This window comes from Hyperolius riggenbachi, chromosome 11, assembly GCF_040937935.1.
Source record: "Hyperolius riggenbachi isolate aHypRig1 chromosome 11, aHypRig1.pri, whole genome shotgun sequence".
NCBI classification, from domain to species: Eukaryota; Metazoa; Chordata; class Amphibia; order Anura; family Hyperoliidae; genus Hyperolius; species Hyperolius riggenbachi.
Window position 1 is genome coordinate 52,558,554 of NC_090656.1, and position 23,228 is coordinate 52,581,781.

General features: G+C 43.7%; 1 protein-coding gene across 1 annotated transcript in view; it reads right to left on the reverse strand.

The window, feature by feature from the left end:
- Positions 1-11,944: 11,944 nt before the first annotated feature.
- DYNC1LI2 (dynein cytoplasmic 1 light intermediate chain 2) overlaps positions 11,945-23,228 on the reverse strand; it is an 82,098-nt gene continuing 70,814 nt past the window's right edge. Inside the window, exons 12-13 of the mRNA XM_068261094.1 lie at positions 23,072-23,191; positions 11,945-17,585 (exon numbers count right to left, since the gene is read on the reverse strand). Coding sequence (XP_068117195.1) covers positions 17,482-17,585; positions 23,072-23,191 — 224 coding nt within the window. The 3' untranslated portion in view covers positions 11,945-17,481. The remainder of the gene's footprint in view (positions 17,586-23,071; positions 23,192-23,228) is intronic.

Genomic DNA, 23,228 nt, shown 5'->3' on the forward strand with positions numbered 1-23,228 from the left:
TCTTTGGCTGGGTGCACACAGAGCGTGAAAGGTCTGTTTTGTGTGCATTTTTAGTGCGTTGGCAGTTTTTTCCCGCATATGTGTTTTTCTAGCATTTTGCGTGCGTTTTTACGGGTTTTCGGTTCTCATATACAAAACGTATATGAGTTTTGGATTCGTTTTCAATGCGTTTTTACATTGCGGTTTATGTTATTCACTAGGAAGACAACAGGAAGCGGAAATACATCACAAAACAATAAAAAAAAAAACACATAACATGCATGAAAAACGTATACAAAATGCAATACATTGCAATACATTCATTATGTGCATTTTTGAATATTATGCAACAAAAATAGTGTTTTTAAAAACGCACGCATACAAAAGGCATATGCATTTTTTTATATGCGGTTTTTCTTGCGGCCCATAGACTTCCATTAGCGGCAAAAATGCAGCATTTTCCGCAACACTAACGTTTCTATGTGTGCATCCAGCCTCTGTGTCAGTTTTTCTGCATGAGGTGTCTGCCAGGGCTGCATTCTTTTTGTATGTGAAAAACGCATTCAAGTGTGAACTAGTCCGTTGATGAATATTGGTTGCAGTTTTCCTGTGCAGAAAATGCATAGAAAAACTGACAAGTAAGATTTCCGAGGTGTTAGGTGTAAGAAAAAAAAAGCCATGGGGAGCATCATAGCTCCCAACTGTCCCTCTTTTGGAGGGACAGTCCCTCTTTGGGAGCCATGTCCCTCCTCATTTGTCCCTCTTTCTATGTAAATATATATATTTCTCTACTAAAAATGTGTTTGTTTGACTCTAAACTTTATTCCCATTCTTTAAATTGATATAGTGCTAATTTTAAAATATTAATATGAAGGAAAATGAACCAGGATAGAAAGCACCAGTGTGGTTTGAATTATAAAACATTTTTCTTATGAAATCTTTATGGTATGCATGACTAGGGGTGTGTCAGTGTGTGATAAGGGGTGTGGCAGGGGCATGGCTTAAGTGTCCCTCTTTCTCATCTCAAAAAGTTGGGAGGTATGGGGAGCATTATGTTTGCTATGCCCATTGCATGGGCTTCCATTCAATTCACTCAACCGCAAATGCAGGAAAAATGAAGCATGCACTATTTTTGCAATTGGGTTAAAAATGGATTGCATCACTCTGTACAGGGCATCACAATTACTATGTTAATCACGGTGCCCTTAGAACAAACCCATGTGCTTAAAAAAATCAGATCAAAGCACATGCCGTGTGAAAGGGCAGCAAGTTATTTTTTTTTCTCACTTTATTTTAGGCTCCCAGCTTGTTTGGTGTAAAGCTGTTGCAGAACAAAGCACGTCATATGTTGCAAAGCCAGAGCTTTAGAATACCTGGAGAGCTCAGGATGACCCAGAACCACTAGGAAAGTATAAGGGCCTAATAAAAGACAGCAAAAAAGCCCTCTAACCAAAAACCAACGCTTTTTAGTGCTTTGTAGAGCCGTTGTTCCTGTGCATCAAATCAATGCAGACACAATGATAAGTGCCCTCTTGTGTATGCAGAAAATGGTAAATGGAGGTGCCAGGAAGGAGAATATACACTACAAACAGTAGTGGTGGACTTACCTCCCAATTGATGATTCTTATAGACTAATTCAAGAAAAAAAACAAAGCGAGACTGAATAGTTTAAAAACACAGTAAATGTTTCACTTACCTGGGGCTTCTGCCAGCCTCTTGTAGCCTTCCTGTCCCGCGCTGGTCCCCCACAAGCCTCTGCTCTCCCGCCGTCAGCTAGTTTCGGTCGACACGGCTCTGCGCCTGTGCGCCCCGGGTCACCCGTATCTTTCTTTGCGTTCCTACCTGCAATTATGTCCTGCGCTATTGCAGGCTGGAATGTGAAGCAAGAGACGTGTGGCACGGGGCGCGGCAGGCACAGTTGCCGTTGACTTACAAGTCGACGACTCAACGGTATGACCGAATCAAAACTAGCTGGCGGCGGGAGAACGGAGGATCATGGAGGACCAACGTGGGACAGGGCGGCTGCAAGGGGCTGGCAGAAGCCCCAGGTAAGGGAAACACTGTGTTTAACTATTCAGTTCCGCTTTAATTGTAAACTCTACAATATGACGTGTATCAGGTGCGACCTGCTTCATCAAGCAGTATGAAGAAGTGAGGGTCCTTTTCCACTTGCTGAGATATCTAAATGCTGAGCACCTCTATGAGTTACTGCCAAGGATTACTTCATAACACAGAATCAAGTACTTTGCTGGTTGTATATAAAATGCATTTAAAAGCATCTTATAAATAGCAGTCTATGGATAGTTCACTCTTGAAGACCTCGTGGTCTGTATTCATTTAACAAATGATTAGCACAAAAATAGCATGCAAACATCTAGATAGACTAATACTACTATTTTGTCAATGGAATAGATTTATCCAGATTAATTCCCCAATGTGGTCACAAGAAGGCGCTGTTGTACTAAAAATGTAAACACAATAGGGAATTAATCCTACAGAAACAAAGAGCTCTGTAAATGTTATTTAGGCTACATTTACAGTGGAGCATCATAATGCATGCAGTGTACCTGCAAATATTGGTTAAATTACAGATTTTCTATTATCCACTACAGTAGAATATTGGTAAAGTTACCTATATTCTATTATCAATAATTTGCACCAATTAGCATATTTTCTTTGCAGAGCTATTATAGATACGCCCTATCTATACCTAACCCTAGCCAGCACCCACAGACTCCTAACACTATTCCTCCCCAATCTATACCTAACAATGCTGGGCACAACCATAGGCACACATGTAAACCGCCACCAATAACAGTAAGTTGAGTCATCCAATAAAATAGCGTGCGCCAAGACTGCCCACTATAGAAACAGCAGCTGGGAAAAGTGGGCCCCTGCCATTTATTTCTGCAGTTTCTATAGGGTACAGCCACTATTTTATGAGGGGACTCCAGTGCCTAAATTTACTGTTAGTCGATATTAGCAGTGTTTTACACAGACGCCTATGGTGGTGCCCTAATTTACATGACCCCACACAGCAGTTCCTGCCACCTCAGAACACAGATCTGAGGTAAGACAGAACTGCTCTGAGAGTTGTACAGTTAGGGAGAGGCCACTTATGTCCACAGAAACCACTGGCATTTTCCCACAGGTGATTTTTTTTTTCCATCCTTTGCCTATTTTTGCACGCGTCCACCATAGACTGCCAAATCCTGCTAGCAGTCTTGGGAATTATACACGGTGCAATTTTATAAGGAGGAATCAAGTTTTTTTTGCAAGCACAAATCGGCCAGGAAAACAAACGTGTGTATTGCCATTGAAAAGCATTACATGCAACTTTCCTTTGAGCAAATCATGTACACTTTTTTTTTAACAAAGCCTTACTATTTACCTAACCTTGTTACTTGTTTTTATGAATTATCATGGTTACTGGCTGCAACAGTCATCATTCAAGTATAAGGCACACCGATTGGTTCAAGGACCCCATGATCCCTTGCAATAATAATTGCTGCCTTGCAGAGGCATCAGGGGACCACATGCAAACTTTTTTTTTAATTACTGTATTTTTTGGACTAGAAGGCTCACCTTTTTCTCCCCCAAAAGTGGGTAAAAAAAAGTCACTGTGTCTTATAGTCCAAATGCAGGGAGTTCCTGACTTGTGAACGACTGCCAATACGAACCTCCAACCAACCGCAAGGTCAGGGACTCTCTGTACTGTGCCCATGCAGAGGACGACACACTGGAACAAACTGAGGATACGGGGACAATAAAGGGGCATAGAGGGCACAAGGGGGACACAAAGGGGCATAGAGGTGGACACATGGGGGACAGAGGACACATGGGGGACACAAGGGAGACACAAAGGGGCATAGAGGAGGACACAAGGGAGACAAAGGGGCATAGAGGTGGACACATGGGGGACAGAGGAGGACACAAGGGAGACAAGAGGTACAAGGGTGCATGAGATACAAAGGGGGCATACTCCACAAGATGCCCCTTCAACATGAATGCACCAGGATATATATATATATATATATATATATATATATATATATATATATATTTTTTTTTTTTTTTCACTGTTGCTACCTGCGACAGTGATCATTGAGGGGCTACAAGAACATTAATCACTGCTGCAATGGAGTCAAGGAATCACGATTCCTTTGGCAAATCAATATGGCCATACAAGGGGTGCACACGCACACAATCATTCCAGGAAGAAATAGGAACTGCCTCTGTACTTTTTTTTTTTTACAATAATGGTTACTAGCTGTAACAGTGATCATTGAGGGTTAACTGTGCACAGATCAGTGCTGCCACGGGAGCATGGAACATCATTCACAGTGGCAGTGATAGTCATGCATATAAGGCCTATGTCCAGATGGCATAATTAAGGATGTGGACACCTATGGAACCAGCTTATGTTTTCCATTTTCTCCCATTTTTATCAATTCAAATTATACATGTCACATTAAAGTGGGGAAAATCTTAACCTGACATTTTAACAGGGGTCTGCACACTTCCACTGTACGATGTATGATCTATTTCATTTCAATACTGTATTTGCTAGGAAAAACTCCTGTTTAGCACCCAGATGTCCTAACTCTCTCAGTAAAATTACTTTAGAGTACCAGAGGCGGTGCAGGTGGTGGCAGCAAATGAGACAGAGGCATGTTCCCCTCTGCAGGACATGCCTCTGAGTCCACACAGGCAGCGCTACAGCCTCCCAAAACTAGTAACAAGCAATTGTCGCTATTACAGAGGGTTGGGGAGGAGAGGTATTGCCTGCGCTGTGAGAGCAGCTCTTCCAACATTGTGACCCCAGGGGTCAGGAAAGTGAAAGCAGAAGCCTCAGACCACCAATGTGGCAATGATGAACCCAGCCCCTTTTATTAATTTCCAGCCCCACCTTGGGTCTTGTTTTAGTAAAAAAAAAAAAAGTGTGTGTGGGTAGGGTAGGGTAGGGATGTCTGCCATACTTTCATGCTTCTCTGTCCATCTTTCTTTGTCTCAGAGCTATGATAAGGAGAGGAAGTAAAGACATATCACCAAGCAATAGTCACTTCCTATCAGGGATGTGGAGTTGGAGCAATTTTAGGTACCTGGAGTTGGAGAAAAATGTACTGACTCCTAATGAATTTAAACTGTAATTAAAATAGAAAATATGATAGAATGTTCTATTTCTCAGATAATGGTCATCATAAATTATATATACAGTAATAGCTCTGCTTAGTACACAAAAATGGAATAAACCAGTGCTGGGCCGAAATTACGCATTAGCGTACTTACGCATCGAAATTCACTACAAATGCACCGTAAGCGTTACGTGTAAGGTTACGGTATTACGCGTAATTAATTACGCGTAGACCGTAGGGTTACGTTTTACGCGTAACAAATTACGCGTAAGACAGTAAACTCCCATTGAAATTACACAGCCTGCCGTAATCGCGTAATATTACGCTCCCGTATAATATAAAAAAGCCGTCGACTTTAAGGGTTAATAGCAAAGCCCCCTTAAGTGCTAAGAGCCTCAAATTTGGAGAATATATTAAGGAGATCAGAAGGAATAAGAGGAAAATTTTTTTTTTCAAAAAGACCTTATAGTTTTTGAGAAAATCGATGTTAAAGTTTCAAAGGAAAAATATATACATTTAAAAACCCGCCGACTTTAACGGTTAACCACCCTGGCGTTCTGATTAAATCGCCAGGGTGGCTGCGGGAGGGTTTTTTTTAAATAAAAAAAAAACTATTTCATGCAGCCAACTGAAAGTTGGCTGCATGAAAGCCCACTAGAGGGCGCTCCGGAGGCGTTCTTCCGATCGCCTCCGGCGCCCAGAATAAACAAGGAAGGCCGCAATGAGCGGCCTTCCTTGTTTTGCTTAGATCGTCGCCATAGCGACGAGCGGAGTGACGTCATCGACGTCAGCCGCCTCCGATCCAGCCCTTAGCGCTGGCCGGAACTTTTTGTTCCGGCTACGCTGGGCTCAGGCGGCTGGGGGGACCCTCTTTCGCCGCTGCTCGCGGCGAATCGCCGCAGAGCGGCGGCGATCAGGCAGCACACGCGGCTGGCAAAGTGTCGGCTGCGTGTGCTGCTTTTTATTTCACGAAAATCGGCCCAGCAGGGCCTGAGCGGCAGCCTCTGGCGGTGTTGGACGAGCTGAGCTCAGCTCAGCAGGTTAATAGCAAAGCCTGCTTAAAATTTAGGAACACCAAATTCACAGGGTATATTAAGGGGATCAGTGGGAATAAGAGGAAAATGTTTTTTTTTCAAAAAGACCTTATAGTTTTTGAGAAAATCGATTTTTAAGTTTCAAGGGCGAAAATGTCTTTTAAATGCGGAAAATGTCAGTTTTTTTTGCACAGGTAACAATAGTGTTTTATTTTCATAGATTCCCCCAAGTGGGAAGAGTTTTACTTACTTCGTTCTGAGTGTGGGAAATATTAAAAAAAACCGACGTGAGGTCCCCCCTCCCAGACCTCTTTAACCCCTTGTCCCCCATGCAGACTGGGATAGCCAGAATGCGGAGCACCGGCCGCGTGGGGCTCCGCACCCTGACTATACCAGCCCGCATGGTCCATGGATTGGGGGGTCTCGGAAGGGGAGGGGCAGCCAAGCTTTCCCCTCCCCCTCCGAGCCCTTGTCCAATCCAAGGACAAGGGGCTCTACTCCACCTCCGATGGGCGGTGGAGGTGGAGGCCGCGATTTCCTGGGGAGGGGTTCATGGTGGCATCTGGGAGTCCCCTTTAAAAAGGGGTCCCCCAGATGCCCACCCCCCTCCCAGGAGAAATGAGTATAGAGGTACTTGTACCCCTTACCCATTTCCTTTAAGAGTTAAAAGTAAATAAACACACAAACACATAGAAAAAGTATTTTAATTGAACAAAAAACATAACCACGAAAAAAGTCCTTTAATATTCTTAATTAACCATTAATACTTACCTGTCCCTTTAAAAGCCAGTTCCCACGCAATATCCTCGGAAATATACTAATCAGTTACAATGTAACAAAGTTATTACAATGTAACAACTTTGTTACATTGTAACTACGCCGCACCCGACGTCACTTACCGCCGCCGCGTCTGTGCTGCAGGACCCGACAGAGCTCTGAGCTATAGCTCAGAGCTCTCTAAGCATCTTTGTATTTGGGCTCCAAGGAGCCCCATTGGTCCTTAGCAGACCAATGGGGTTCCCTCTGATTTCGAGAGCTCTGAGCTAATATAGCTCAGAGCTCTGTCGGGTGCAGGACGCTAAGTCCCGCCGGCTCCGCTGCCCTCCCCGCCTCTCCCACATGTCACCTATATACATGCTGGCACCCATGGGTGCCAGCATGTATATGAGTGACAGGTGTGGGCGGAGTGGACTAGCGCGTATGCGGCGGCTGGCGGGTGAGCGGCGAGTGACGTCGGGTGCGGTGGTGTTACAAAGTAACAAAGTTGTTACATTGTAATAACTTTGTTACATTGTAACTGATTAGTATATTTCCGAGGATATTGCGTGGGAACTGGCTTTTAAAGGGCCAGGTAAGTATTAATGGTTAATGGTTAATTAAGAATATTAAAGGACTTTTTTCGTGGTTATGTTTTTTGTTCAATTAAAATACTTTTTCTATGTGTTTGTGTGTTTATTTACTTTTAACTCTTAAAGGAAATGGGTAAGGGGTACAAGTACCTCTATACTCATTTCTCCTGGGAGGGGGGGTGGGCATCTGGGGGACCCCTTTTTAAAGGGGACTCCCAGATGCCACCATGAACCCCTCCCCAGGAAATCGCGGCCTCCACCTCCACCGCCCATCGGAGGTGGAGAAGAGCCCCTTGTCCTTGGATTGGACAAGGGCTCGGAGGGGGAGGGGAAAGCTTGGCTGCCCCTCCCCTTCCGAGACCCCCCAATCCATGGACCATGCGGGCTGGTATAGTCAGGGTGCGGAGCCCCACGCGGCCGGTGCTCCGCATTCTGGCTATCCCAGTCTGCATGGGGGACAAGGGGTTAAAGAGGTCTGGGAGGGGGGACCCCAAGTCGTTTTATTTTAATATTTCCCACACTCAGAACGAAGTAAGTAAAACTCTTCCCACTTGGGGGAATCTATGAAAATAAAACACTATTGTTACCTGTGCAAAAAAAACTAACATTTTCCGCATTTAAAAGACATTTTCGCCCTTGAAACTTAAAAATCGATTTTCTCAAAAACTATAAGGTCTTTTTGAAAAAAAAAATTTTCCTCTTATTCCCACTGATCCCCTTAATATACCCTGTGAATTTGGTGTTCCTAAATTTTAAGCAGGCTTTGCTATTAACCGTTAAAGTCGGCGGGTTTTTAAATGTATATATTTTTCCTTTGAAACTTTAACATCGATTTTCTCAAAAACTATAAGGTCTTTTTGAAAAAAAATGTTTTCCTCTTATTCCTTCTGATGTCCTTAATATATTCTCCAAATTTGAGGCTCTTAGCACTTAAGGGGGCTTTGCTATTAACACTTAAAGTCGGCGGCTACCTAACATTGATCCATGCGTCAACTTTTCCGCTTGGCAGCATGACCTTACGCATTAATTGCTAGTAGAATTTTACGCGTAAGCCTATAACATAATAACCTGAATTACGGTATACTTACGCGTAATTGCGTAAGTGCTATGCGTAATTATAGACATGTACCGAAATTGAATGTCTATGCCGTAAGCGTAATTTCGTAATGCGTAAAATTACGCGTAATGATCCGTAAGCGTAGCTTTCTCCATTACGACCAGCACTGGAATAAACCAATCTAAAAATAGTAACTTGTGCTGCTAAATTAAGCAGTCCCCATATTTTTAAATTCAGATCTACATATCTGATTGTGACTGTATATATGATGTGTACACAGGAATCTCTTATATATACTAAATAACATCTATGCTGTAAGAATAAAGCCTGATGTGTAGCCGTGTCACTAATAGAGATGGTCAATGAGATGGAAATAATTCTGCATTGATGCTGGTTTATGCAAATGTATGCACTCTCTTTGCTCATGAAATCAAATAATTTGATATGTTAAAATTTGGTTTGGTGGCTACAAATTAAAGGGTACCTGAGACGGATGAAAAGAAAAGTGTTATACATACCTGGGGCTTCTTCCAACCCCCTTCAGGCTAATCAGTCCCTCGCTGTCCTCCTTCACCACCTGGAACTTCTGCTATGAGTCCCGGTAATTCAGCCAGTCAGAGCAGTCTGGCTACGTGCCGCTTCCACAGCCAGGAGCATTCTGCACCTGCGCAAAAGTGCTCCGACGGCGGAGTGTGTGCATGCGCACTACACCAGACTGGCTCAAGTACCTGGACTCATAGCAGAAGATCCAGGTGGCGAGGGACTGATTAGCCTGAAGGGGGCTGGAGGAAGCCCCAAGTATGTATAAAACTTTCATCTGTCTCAGGTTTACTTTAAGTTACACAGTAGTTCTATACTCTACATATGCACTCCCAACAGAGCTGCAGGGAATCCACTGAGAATGTTGTGCACATTGAACACAGAGGTATTGTCTATTGCCCATAAACCTGGTTCAGATTGTACATGAAGAATGTGTAATAGAGGAAGAATCTCATTCCCCTGCAGAGTACCTGCACATCACTCTTACATGTACCCACAGTCACATTGCCTAGGGCCTGATCCATGTTCAGATGTGTAATAGAGGAAGAATCGCCTCATTCTCCTGCAGAGTACCTGCACATCACTCTTACATGCACCCACTGTTACATTGGCTAGGGCCTGATAGATGTTCTTTGTTCCGGCCTGTACCTTTTACAAGTACTCTTACCAAGGACTAGTTTTAGTCTATGACTAATAGTATTAGAGGGAGAAGATCCGCCGGATATCCAGGTAACTGGTATTGTTTAGAAGGGAATAAATATGGCAGCCTCCATATCCCTCTCACTTCAGCATTGGCAGTTAAAGAGAGTCTGAAGCGAGAATAGATCTCGCTTCAGACCTCATATATAGCAGGGGCATGTGTGCCCCTGCTAAAACGCCGCTATCCCGCGGCTTAACGGGGGTCCCTGTCCCCCCAAATCCCCTCCGTAATGCGGGGGAGCGTTTCCGCACTGGAGCAAACCGCCGCAGCCCTGCCCCACGTGCGTCTGTCAGACGCGTATCTCCGCCTCTCCCCCGCCCCTCTCAGTCTTCCTTCACTGAGAGGGGCGGGGGAGAGGCGGCGATGCGCGTCTGATAGACGCGCTGGGAGGCAGGGCTGCAGCCGTTAGCCCTTGCCTCCAGGAAGAGAAATTTAGCGACCAAGTCTGCGACCAACTTTTGCGGGGGGTGGGTTGGGGGTGAAGGGACCCCCGTTAAGCCGCGGGATAGCGGCGTTTTAGCAGGGGCACACATGCCCCTGCTATATATGAGAGCTGAAGCGAGATTTAGTCTCGCTTTAGTGTCTCTTTAAGTGAAGCATTTCATGTTACATACTTTCAATCAACAAGATTTTATTATGCAAATTAGAGGAGTAGGAGAGTCGGTGAAATCCTAACCTGAGGAGTCGGAGTCAGATTTTTGTACCGACTCCACAGCCCTGCTTCCTATGACGATCTTAAAATCTAAGATCCAACTGGCACATCTGGTTTTCACTTGTCACTGTGTCCCAAGTGCGGAGCTTTCATCTCCTGTCCTGTCCCCGACAGCCTAATATATCTAATGGTGCCCATACATGGAACAATCTCTTTTTTTCAGTTAATTTCATTCGATTATTCATTAGATCAAATATAAAGGATTTTCCAACTACTCTGATCTAATTTTTATTGAACAAAAAACGGGATAATCGTTCGTTTTTCTTGATAAAAAAAAAAAAAAAAGATACATTTCGATTGATCATTTTGTTTGAATAAACGCAAAATTCAAATGATTTTCATTGCATCATGTATGGGCACCATTAGAGAGGTTTAAACTTTTCCCTTACAGTGTTGAAACCTGGAAAAAACAAACTACTGAGGTATAATTAAATGTGGGAAATACTCCAAATAGTTGGCGACTTGGCATAGTAGATGGCACTCTCCCCTTGCATCGCTGGGTCCCTGGTTCAAATCCCAGCCAGGACACTGTCTTCTAGGAGTTTGTATGTTCTGTCTTACCTGTCAAGAGTTCTACCCCTGTTCAGCACGTATTAGGATTCTGATAGCCCAGCCAAACTACACAGCCAATACAATACAACCTCTTTAACCCTTTAGCAGCCAATTTAGAGGTTTGCAAGTGCTACAGGCCAATTTATTTTAGCACTTTTTTATTTCTTATTTGTTACATTTCCCTGTTTCTAATTAGTACTGCTGTACTATGTATTTATGGCCACTTGTCACTAGAGGGCAGTGTGTGAGACACTTACAGAGGACATCTGCTTTCAGTTTCTGTATTTTCTACTAGTAGAAAGATCAAAGTATTCCAAGAATTTACAGCACAATGAGTTCTGCCAACTGAAGTCAAAAGCAGTGCACTTATCTCAAACGAGATAACGCTATTGAAGTTACTAATGGGTTAAAGGCCAAATCCAGGAATATTTCTCTTTTCTTTCCCATTCAGAGGTCCTACTTCAGGTTAGCTGTTCTGGTAGAAGTGTTTTTTCACTCCAAAGATCGCCCACCATCTTTCAAAACCACTAATACAAGACCCCCTGCTATTCTAGCAAAGCTGTATTACCGCAGAAGTTTGTGCAGCAATTCAGTCAGCAGCACTGGCTAATTTCCCCCACAGAGGTTTTTTTCGTGAAAATTCAAAAAGGCTGATGCAGAAATACAGTTCAACAAAAACAGTTGGACTATGCAAATCATTGGTCTTCCGTAACAGAACATTTTTTTGGGAAAAGACACCCCAAAGAAGCAGCAACAACGTAACCTTTAGCTGCCATGGGCACCATTTTATCAGAAGCCAAGTATGCGCAAGTAAGTTTTTATTCTGAACGTTTACAAGCTCCCAGGCATGTAAGGAATGGTAAAATAAAACACGTACCGTCAGTGGTGTAGTGTAACAGCCCAGCTAGTTTATTGAGAAGTACAGACACAGCAGCTCAAGTCTGTGGACCAAACAACTGAACAGAAACAGAAAAGAGACGGTTTCTTTCCCTTTTAAAAAGGACAGCTTTATTATTGTTTTTTTTTAAACTTGCACCAGAAAGCGCCATATAAAGGTCAGTCTAGAACAGTAGTGGAAACATCTACAACTGAGGAGATCCCAGAGGTGATGATGCACACAAGCGCATCAGTCACCTACACAAATGGAAGCAGACATTTTGTGCGCTGAACCTCTTTATCCATGCGGAGAGGGCCTATCGACTTACTAACAACTAGTGACATCACCAAGGCACAAAGTGAAGTGCTGTGACAAAAAGGCAGGCTTCGTGTCCTCCATTTTCTGCAGGTGCCATCGCTCTCTCAACCTTTCCATCTCTAGAATGGCTATCTGTGGCATACAAGGTAGCAAAGAAATCACCTCAATAAATCCTGTGCCTATTGCTGGACTGCAGCGCCCACCAGCTCTTTCCTCTGAGCCACTCACAGACCTTGTATCTTATAGTGTTTTGATGTAGCAAGTTAAAAGGCATAACATTAATCAGATACACTTGGCAATGTAAACCATTATCAGCGTTTTCCCCAGAATTTTTTTCTATTTTCTAGCCGTGTGGCATGAAAAAGTAGCCGGGTGGAGCGCAACCAGGGGAATGCAGGGTCAGCACAACTGCTTACTGCGTAGGAGGAGGATGAGTAGGTGAGCTGATGACAGTCGGGTGCTCACTAAAATTAGCCAGGTGAAGCAACTGAACACTGAATATAAAGAGTAATTCCGCTTTTAGTACAAAAGTCATGCTTAAAGTGAACCTCCAGACTAAAAATTTACTCAGCAGAACTGAAAAGGCTTGGTGTTTCTTTAACAGTTTTACAGCATCAGAACTTTGTTTTTCATACCCCAAGCCTCATTTTTAGTGGCTTAGAAGCTAAGCTCCACCCCATCAAAAAACTGCCCGGGCATTTTTCCCCTCATGCTGTGCAAAGCATGATGGGATTTCTGATGTTTTTCTTGTTGTCTAGCAGCTGAGAGGGGTGATCAGGACACAGGACAGTTGGAACTGTGTCTCATGCTCCCTGTCACCTCCTTTCAACCAAAAAGATGGCTGCCATCATGAAATCACAAACATTTGCCTGTTCTTTTAAAACAGGGTGGGTAAGAGATTATATTACCTATCTATTTTAACATAACTAATGTACGTTTGTGTAGGCAAAAGTTCCTCTAAGTTCACTGGCACAATTTTTTTTCTTTTTATATTGTTAGGTAAAACAATATAAAAAGATAGTTACCAGTCAGCTATTACTTTCTGATTACGAGCTCTACCAGCTATAAGGGCAGTCCACTGTGTGGCAGAGGTGTCGCTCTAAAGGTTTGATTTTACATATCGATTTCCCTCTGTGTTGTTTTCTGTGGGTACTTGAAGCCAGTGACCTCTGCAGATAATTTACTATGCCAAAATGCCAGCTCATGGGCAGTGTGCAGTGACACCCAATTACATCCTAAGCATCACTAACCTGAAAATTTACAAAAAAAATAAGCCTTGTGTAAGTCAGTCACTTATTTAAAATTTGTATTTAACAACAATTGATATTTTGCCTATAAAGCATGGTCTGTGAGAATGGTTTGAGGAAAGACAAGCAAGCAGTGCAGTCTGTACATTCATGTAAAGAGCTGGGACTTCAGTATCACCTCAGAGGATCCATTTTCCTGCAGTCAGCTGAGGCAGCCATTTTCTAACCTAGTACACAATCGTTTTATCCAACCAAAGGGGACCAGAGATTGGAAGTTTAATTTAACTAAAGAGACTCTGTATAAAAAAAAAAACAAACAAAAAAAAAAAACAGTGCCCCTGGGGGGGTACTTACCTAGGGAGGGGGAAGCCTCTGGATCCGATTAAGGCTTCCCCCGTCCTCTTCCGTCCCACGGTGGTCTCGCTGGTCCCCTCCAAAGTCACAGCCGACAATTTTTCAGGCTGTGGCACAGGCGCGCCAGCAATATTTACCTTCCCTGGCTCCGGGCGCAGTAGCAGCTCCCTGATGGACTAAGGCGGAAATAGCCGATCCCAGTCGGGACCGTTCTACTACGCAGGTGACTTGCGCCTGCGCAGTAGAGCAGACACGACTGGGATCGGCTATTTCCGCCTGATCCTGAGCCGAGGGCCGCTACTGAGCCGGCGCTGGAGCAGGAGAGGTAAATATTTACATAGCCGCTGTTTGGAGGGGCCCAGCAAAACCATTGTGGGATGGAGGAGGACGGGGAAGCCTTGAAAGGATCTAGAAGCTTCCTCCTCCCGAGGTAAGTACCGGTACTCCCCTGGGGCACTTTATGTTACAGGGGTTTTTTTTATGCCTTACTGCGTATACCACAGTCTGAAGGAGAAGCTGATCTTGTACCTCTATTCTTTCATAACATAAGGGACATTATACTGCCAATAGCTTGTCAGACAGTAGTAATGAAAGCGAGTAAACATAGTATTTATTTTTCTATTGTAGCTCTTCAAGCAGTAAAGAAGAGAAAGAAGACCTGTCAGATCTTTACTGTGGTCTAAGCCCCTTTTATGATAAATACCTCCATATTTCCTGTCACTGACACCCAGGGAATTCCTGAAAACAGAATTTGCATTTTCCACTTTCTAAAATGTACACGGTTTACAGAGTTACTGTCTCCCAACTAGATTCTCCATAGGACCTTTCCTAGGCTATATAAAGGCAAAAACAGAAACAAAATCTTGTTCAAAATAAAAGTGAAATTCCATCTGCAGTAAAAAAAAAAAAAAAAAAAACCCTTCATGGGTGTAAAGTAGTGGCATGCAGGTCAATTTTAAAGGGAACCTAAACTGAGAAGGATAAGGATTTTTATTTTTAAATAATACCAGTTGCCTGACTCTCCTTCTAATCCTGTGTGTCTAATACTTTCAGCCACAGCCCCTGAACAAGCATGCAGCTAATCCAGTCTGACTTCAGTCAGAGCACTTGATCTGCATGCTTGTTGAGGGGCTGTGTCTAAAAGTATTAGAGACACAGGATCAGCAGGAGAGTCAGGCAACAGGTATTATTTAAAAGGAAAAAAAATCTATATTCTTCTCAGTTTAGGTTCCCTTTATTCTAATCTTATTAAAAATTATATTTTATTTCAATTTTCCCACTATAAAATGTCTAAAAGTGCACTGAAACTCAAACAGCATAAAAAAACAACAACCCAGAGGAACCAGTATTCATTTGATCTACTGTTAAAGAATACAGACTGACAACTAATTTCCATTTTTCTGCATGGTAGGTCATGCTACACAAAGCAGAAAGTATTGCAACTCTTCCTGCCAACCTGCAATAATCAGGTGCCAAACTGGCAGGTTAGAAACGGCTAGGTTTGTCTTTGCACATACAAACAAGGTAAGAAAACAAAAACGTTTGTAAAATAACAGGTTTTTCTTTTCCAAACAGAAGTGGATTTTCACATCAGACACCCAAGTCCCTAGTGAATAAAAAGATTGCTGCATTAGGCATACAATGAACTGGCTCAGCTGTGTGCCGACAATGGAGTATACTGTGTTCTAGATGACAATCCTATATGTAACCGTTGGGTTAGAACGTTAAACGGCGAGCTTCCATTAATAAAGAAACTAAGGCGAAAAACGCAGATTTCACTGTAAGTACATTATTTTGAGCGTTTTAGATAGTGTTTTGGTTACACAAACAGAACAATAAAACAGGTTGTAGATTCTAGTGGTAAACCGAGGCATAGGACTACCAAATGTACAAGATGAGGCTGGACTGCACTGCACAGAGACAACTATCCAATTTCAATTTTTAAAAAATAAATAAATAAAAAAAAAAAACACCACCAGCAAACGTGGGGAAAGTTTTTTCTTTTTCAGGCAGTGTCATCCAGCCATAAGTTCATTTTTATACAGATTTTGCAGCTAAGGCTGGGAAAGTGCCTTGAATATTAGAAAAAACAAAACAAAAAACAAAAAAAAACACTTTCTAACCACTGAAGGAGAATCCCCCACAGCAAAAAGGCCCCTGCATATCCTCTATCCAAACTCCACCCACAAAGATCCTAGCAATAGATTCCCACCTCTTTCAGCAGGGCTCCACCCATGAGGAAGCAGACAACATCCCCAGCATCGGGACTGTTAGACAAGTTTCTAAAACAAATATACACTAAATAAAGGAACATGAAATTTGAGTGGTGTTAATACATTAAAGTTACACTTAATCCGAAGCTGGTAGTCTTCTTGTGGTATATTTATGTACATTTTTATGTACATTTGAGTAGTTAAAATTGTATAACCGAGTTTTCTATCGGTGTAAGGCTAGACAGAGTGCCAACGTGATCTGTTCCATAGGTAACCAACCTGCTTTCACCTGCTGCAATATTTTCATAGTGCTTTACTAAATGAACCATGAAGCCCTTTCCTGAAAAAGCAGGAGCTTCTTATGCCTCTGGCATATAGTAGGTCAAGGTCTTTAACATGCAGAAATGATCAGTCTTGCTTTCCAGATAAGCCCATGGCATTAACATTAACAGTTACCTATAAACTAATAATGCAGGTGGGCAGCTAACCCCTATGCCCTGTGTATGGAGCATCTAGAAACTATAAGGGTTTAAGATGCAGGAATGCACACTAGTAAAATATGTATGAACCGATAATAGACACTGCTGCTAGAGCATGGCTTGCAAATAATATATATATATTTATGAATATAAAAATGACTTAATACAGTGCATAAATCCTCCAAGCACATCTTAGTGGCACATCCCGAACTGTTTGAGATACCCGAAACAGCTCATACTTTTTTCTCCTCCTTTAAGCCAACCTGACAACCAGCCACCATCCCAGGACTAATTGCCTCATTTGGCAACATCAAATCCCTATGCAGAATTCACTTTCTAAGTCGTGAACCAGAGGATTCCCTGAAACAGCTGGAAAGCCAACAGACTTGTACGCCCTTCCGTAGAAGCATCTCAGAGTGAAGGAAGGGGTCTAAATGCTCAATGGGGGAGGGAGATGCAACACTACCTGTCCCTAGCTAAACTTACAGCCCATCCTGCTCTCCAATAACTGAAGCACATACTTGTTTCAGCTCAGGTTCCAACTTACAATCGCCCTCCATCTGCAAAGCCAGCAACATGGTGAACGCTAATGAAAGCAGATCCTGTTTATCAGTAAACAGGAGACATACCGTAAGCATCTCCTAAAGTGAACCTGGGGCCCTTCCAAAATGGATAGCAACCTGTTTAAAGTGCTCATTGATGCAGAAACCTGACAGATGCTAGCCACTGTTTTGTACTTGAGGGGTTAATCGGGTGGAATAAATTCAAGGCAAGCTTCCCATGAGGGTCATGTAACACTTGAGACGAGCCGGGAGGCCGGCCTCATTCCACGACGAAACCTACAGTATCCGCTGTGTCGGAGCAGCCTTAAGTCCGTTATACATGGTTATTATTTGGTCATTTACACAGGTGTAACTGTTTGCTTGATCAGCAAGTCAGGCCTCGTTCTCCGTCGGGGAAGAATTCGCTAACACAGAGTCCGGCTGGCGGGACATCCTGTCCAGTTCCTCTTGCACGTTGGTCAACACAGGCTTCTGTCCTATACAGGAGGAAACAATAGCAGAATCATCAGTGCCACACAAACACAAAGCAAAACGCTTCTAACAATGTCGGTTTGTAAACTCTGCACATAATTCAAGACTATTTCACAATCTTGTCCTTTTATCAACCTCATGCAAACTCATACAAGATTATTTTGCATGAGTTTGTTTGCATCAAAAAAAAAAAATGTACATTCGCGTGCAAGTTTCAAGAGCATGCGGAAATTCAAATACGAATGCAAATTTTAAAGAGAACCGAAGCGATGAGAGGGGGGGGGAGAGGGTCGGGGTGTTGGCAGATAGGACACAGAGGCATGTTCTCTGCCTCATGACATGCCTCTGTCTCCCCACCGCCCACTCACTGCAGCCTTCCCCCCAGCTATCACCTCCGAAGTTAGCGACAATATTTGTCGCCATCCCGGAGGGTAATGGGAGGAGAAGTATTCTCTGTTCAAAATTCCCACTGGGGGTGTTCATGCAGGCTTTCCAGAGTTGCCACTGAACAGCTCTCTCTCCCTGGCTGTGCCCCCTGCTGCTCCCCCCCCCCCGTATAAATAATATTATATACAGTGGAGGAAATAATTATTTGACCCCTCACTGATTTTGTAAGTTTGTCCAATGACAAAGAAATGAAAAGTCTCAGAACAGTATAATTTCAATGGTAGGTTTATTTTAACAGTGGCTGATAGCACATCAAAAGGAAAATCGAAAAATAACCTTAAATAAAAGATAGCAACTGATTTGCATTTCATTGAGTGAAATAAGTTTTTGAACCCCTACCAACCATTAAGAGTTCTGGCTCCCACAGAGTGGTTAGACACTTCTACTCAATTAGTCACCCTCATTAAGGACACCTGTCTTAACTAGTCACCTGTATAAAAGACACCTGTCCACAGAATCAATCAATCAAGCAGACTCCAAACTCTCCAACATGGGAAAGACCAAAGAGCTGTCCAAGGATGTCAGAGACAAAATTGTAGACCTGCACAAGGCTGGAATGGGCTACAAAACCATTAGCAAGAAGCTGGGAGAGAAGGTGACAACTGTTGGTGCGATTGTTCGAAAATGGAAGGAGCACAAAATGACCATCAATCGACCTCGCTCTGGGGCTCTACGCAAGATCTCACCTCGTGGGGTGTCAATGGTTCTGAGAAAGGTGAAAAAGCATCCTAGAACTACACGGGAGGAGTTAGTGAATGACCTCAAATTAGCAGGGACCACAGTCACCAAGAAAACTATTGGAAACACATTACACCGCAATGGATTAAAATCCTGCAGGGCTCGCAAGGTCCCCCTGCTCAAGAAGGCACATGTGCAGGCCCGTCTGAAGTTTGCCAATGAACACCTGAATGATTCTGTGAGTGACTGGGAGAAGGTGCTGTGGTCTGATGAGACCAAAATAGAGCTCTTTGGCATTAACTCAACTCGCTGTGTTTGGAGGAAGAAAAATGCTGCCTATGACCCCCAAAACACCGTCCCCACCGTCAAGCATGGGGGTGGAAACATTTTGCTTTGGGGGTGTTTTTCTGCTAAGGGCACAGGACAACTTAATCGCATTAACGGGAAAATGGACGGAGCCATGTATCATAAAATCCTGAATGACAACCTCCTTCCCTCTGCCAGGAAACTGAAAATGGGTCGTGGATGGGTGTTCCAGCACGACAATGACCCAAAACATACAGCAAAGGCAACAAAGGAGTGGCTCAAGAAGAAGCACATTAAGGTCATGGAGTGGCCTAGTCAGTCTCCGGACCTTTATCTAATAGAAAACCTATGGAGGGAGCTCAAGCTCAGAGTTGCACAGAGACAGCCTCGAAACCTTAGGGGTTTAGAGATGATCTGCAAAGAGGAGTGGACCAACATTCCTCCTAAAATGTGTGCAAACTTGGTCATCAATTACAAGAAACGTTTGACATCTGTGCTTGCAAACAAGGGTTTTTCCACTAAGTATTAAGTCTTTTATTGTTAGAGGGTTCAAAAACTTATTTCACTCAATGAAATGCAAATCAGTTGCTATCTTTTATTTAAGGTTATTTTTTCGATTTTCCTTTTGATGTGCTATCTGCCACTGTTAAAATAAACCTACCATTGAAATGATACTGTTCTGAGACTTTTCATTTCTTTGTCATTGGACAAACTTACAAAATCAGTGAGGGGTCAAATAATTATTTCCTCCACTGTATATTATACTTTTCTAAAACTCTAAATTTGTTGTTCTTGGTTAAGTATATCAAGCCCAAGTACCCCGAGGTTCGCGTACCACGCATTGAGAACATAGGTTTTAGATGACAAAACTAAAAATGTATGCCCCAATTGGTACTGATACAGTGTAATCTTGTTATAATAATCTCAGGTATAGTAAACAATCTCTCCGGGTCCTGTCCAATCTCCATTACGGGAACAATGCCTGGTATATTAAACCTGGATATAATAAAACTTCTGTTATAGTAAACATGTTTTTTGGCCCCTACATGATGCCGACTCTGGATATAGTAAAAAGTGGGCGGTGCATGGGTCATATGCAAGTGTGAAACCCATGGTCAGCGCCTCTCGTCAGGCTGGTTGCAAGTTAGTTGAAGCCTGATAACATTTGAAAGATAAGAAGAATGGCATCGGCGCTGGATATAAAGAACTGTACAATTAAGCAGCCTGGGGAAAAATGAGGAATAATGTGAATGTAAACAAAACAGGATGCAGCGTTACCACTTCCACTTTTCAATCACCAATAAAAGTATAGTCACAGTCCTCCCAAGGGATTGTATGCACTCCCGGGTATCTCTTCTCTTGTTAGCGATGAAGCTCCTGGTAGCGTGTGTACAGGCTACTTTCACTAGTAGTGCAGATCAGAGCGGACCTACTCGCTTCAAAACTAAGGAGAGTGGAGAGGAGAGTACCAAGTCCTGGCCGCTGAGTGGCTTATCATGATTGGCTGCATTTTGAAGAGAGGCTTCATGATTGGCTCAAGTTTTGCAGGACATGTGCTGTGAGTCTCGCCCGCGGAGGTATCTGAGCCACACACAGGAAGCGAGTGGATGCCACTATTCAGTGACGCTTGCAATTTTTAAGGAGCACTGTACACTGTACCAGTGATTTGTCCAGCCTGGTTATAAAACCTCAAAGGTGCCCATACATGGTACAATAAAAACTTTCAATTTTCCTGTTTATTTGACCAAAAGGATCAAATCAAATGAAAAATTAATATAATTTTTTTTCGATAAAGAAAAAAAATCAATTATCCCGTTTTTTTTCAATAAAAATCCGATTGGACATTTTGGAAAAATCTTTATACTTGATTTAACGTAATAACCGAACGAAATTATTTAATCGACAAAAATGAAAAAATTGTACCATGTAGGGGGGGGGGGGGAACCATCAGGTTTACTTAACCTTGCAGTTCACCAAATGTGCAAGTGCTTGTACTGTACCTCTAATGGGAGGACAAAGTTGGTCCATTGCAGCAGAGAATGTACCAGGGCATGCTGGGCCATTTCTAGGACAATTTTTGATTTAATAAACCACATTTCTTGGTCCCTTGGAGTTAACTATAAATAAATTATACAGTATAAGACCCATGATGTACAGAGTAGAATCAGTCATATCTGGCCTTCACAAAAGAGCTCGCTAAGTAATGCCCCAACCAAAATACCATGCAGTTTGGGAGAATGGAGACTGCAGTCTCCCGGTCACCGCTGCTCCGTCTGCGCTCTGGTCTCCAGGTCCGGCATGCCTCACTTCTTCTAGCCCGGCAGGAAGTTTAAACAGTAGAGCGCCCTCTACTGTTTAAACTTCCTGCCGGGCTAGAAGAAGTGAGGCATGCCGGACCTGGAGACCAGAGCGCAGACGGAGCAGCGGTGACCGGGAGACTGCAGTCGCGCCGGCGGAGCAGGTAATGTATGCGGGCTCTATTGCGTCGGTCGTCGGGCACTCGAACGCCGCTAGCGATGCGCTCTTTACCCGCGGGCGATCGACGGTTATTTTCCGCACGGCACGATCGACGGGATCGGACGAAATGGATCGAAATTCGGCGTGTAGCGTGAACGATTGGCAGCAGATTCGATCCCAGTGATCGAATCTGCTGTCGAAACGGGCGCAAATCGGGCCAGTGTATGGCCTGCTTTAGTGTGGATATATACCCTTTTGTTCTCCTAGGCTTACAAAGATATGGAGTGTAGTGAAGGCTTTCTCCTAAGGCTGTTACAGTGCCTGCAAATTCCACTAATGTTTCTGGGGATCTTGCATTTTACCCTTTTGATATGCACTCTTTTTACCCTACATGGCCAAACATATCCATGCTGGAATCCACATTGTTATGCATCACAAACATTTTGGATGGGGTCCCTGTCTAAGTTTCTGACTCTGCAGACCAGTGAAGTATTGACTATTTCCTCACGTATCCTCACAATTTGCTAAAAGAGGCTTTGTTGAAAGTAAAAAAAAACAAAAAAAAAAAAAAACAACCCAGACATGTCATGGTCTCAGTGCTCCAGAAATAAAATTATACTGGGGTTTCCAGCCATGGCTAAATTGTCTTTTAGAGGAAAACTAATGTAATTAGGAGGAAGGCATGGTTTATTCCAGGGGTGGGGCTAAGCAACCTTCTCTTCCGCTGATCGATGGGGGTACGACTATGATGGTGAAGACATGGTGACAGAAGCATGGCTCAGTAGCTATTATTGAGTGGCTGTGTCTCTTCATTGACACCCTGGGCAATTAATGACACCTCAGTGGCAATACTCAACCTTGAGGCTGTAGTGGTAAGGTAACCTATATTGAATGTTACAGTAAAGCTGGCCATACACTAGGCCGATTCGCACCAGATCGACAGCAGATTTGATCACTGGGATCGAATCTGCTGTCACATCGTTCCCGCTACACGCCGAATTTCGATCCATTTCGTCCGATCCAGTCGATCGCTCCGTGCGGAAAATTACCGTCGATCCCCCTCGGGTAGGGAGCGCGCCGCTAACGGCGTTCGAGTGCCTGACGACCGACGCAATAGAGCCCGCATACATTACCTGCTCCGCCGGCGCGACTGCCCCCGGTCACCGGTGCTCCATCTCCGCTCTGGTCTCCGGGTCCGGCATGCTTCATTTCCTCCTGCCCAGCAGGAAGTTTAAACAGTAGAGGGCGTTTTAATGTTTAAACTTCCTGCCGGGCAGGAAGAAGTAAAGCATGCCGGGGCCGGAGACCAGAGCGGAGAAGCGGGCGGTGACCGGGGGCAGTCGCGCCGGCAGAGCAGGTAATGTATGCTGGGGGAAGGGGGGGGGGGGGGGGGGGGAAGTGTGGGTGAGCGGCGGCAGCACAACCACCACCACAACAGATTGTGAACGGTTTCAGGCTGAAATCGGTTAACAATCTGTTTGCAGTAAAGGTAGCCATACGATCCCTCTCTGATCAGATTCGATCAGAGAGGGATCTATCTGATGGCAAATCGACCAGTGTATGGCTACCTTTAGAGCTTGTGTGCCTGCAAAGTTCACCATACCTGGCTTCTTTGTTGCATTCTGGGCAGGACTTGGTCCTCCTGGGCTGCCTGGAGATCCTGTCTTTTTACTCAGCAGGCTATTGAAGAAGCTGGCCAAGACCCCTTCACTGGCTGCGGCATCTGGAACAGAAGATGCATATTACAAATAAAAAATGGG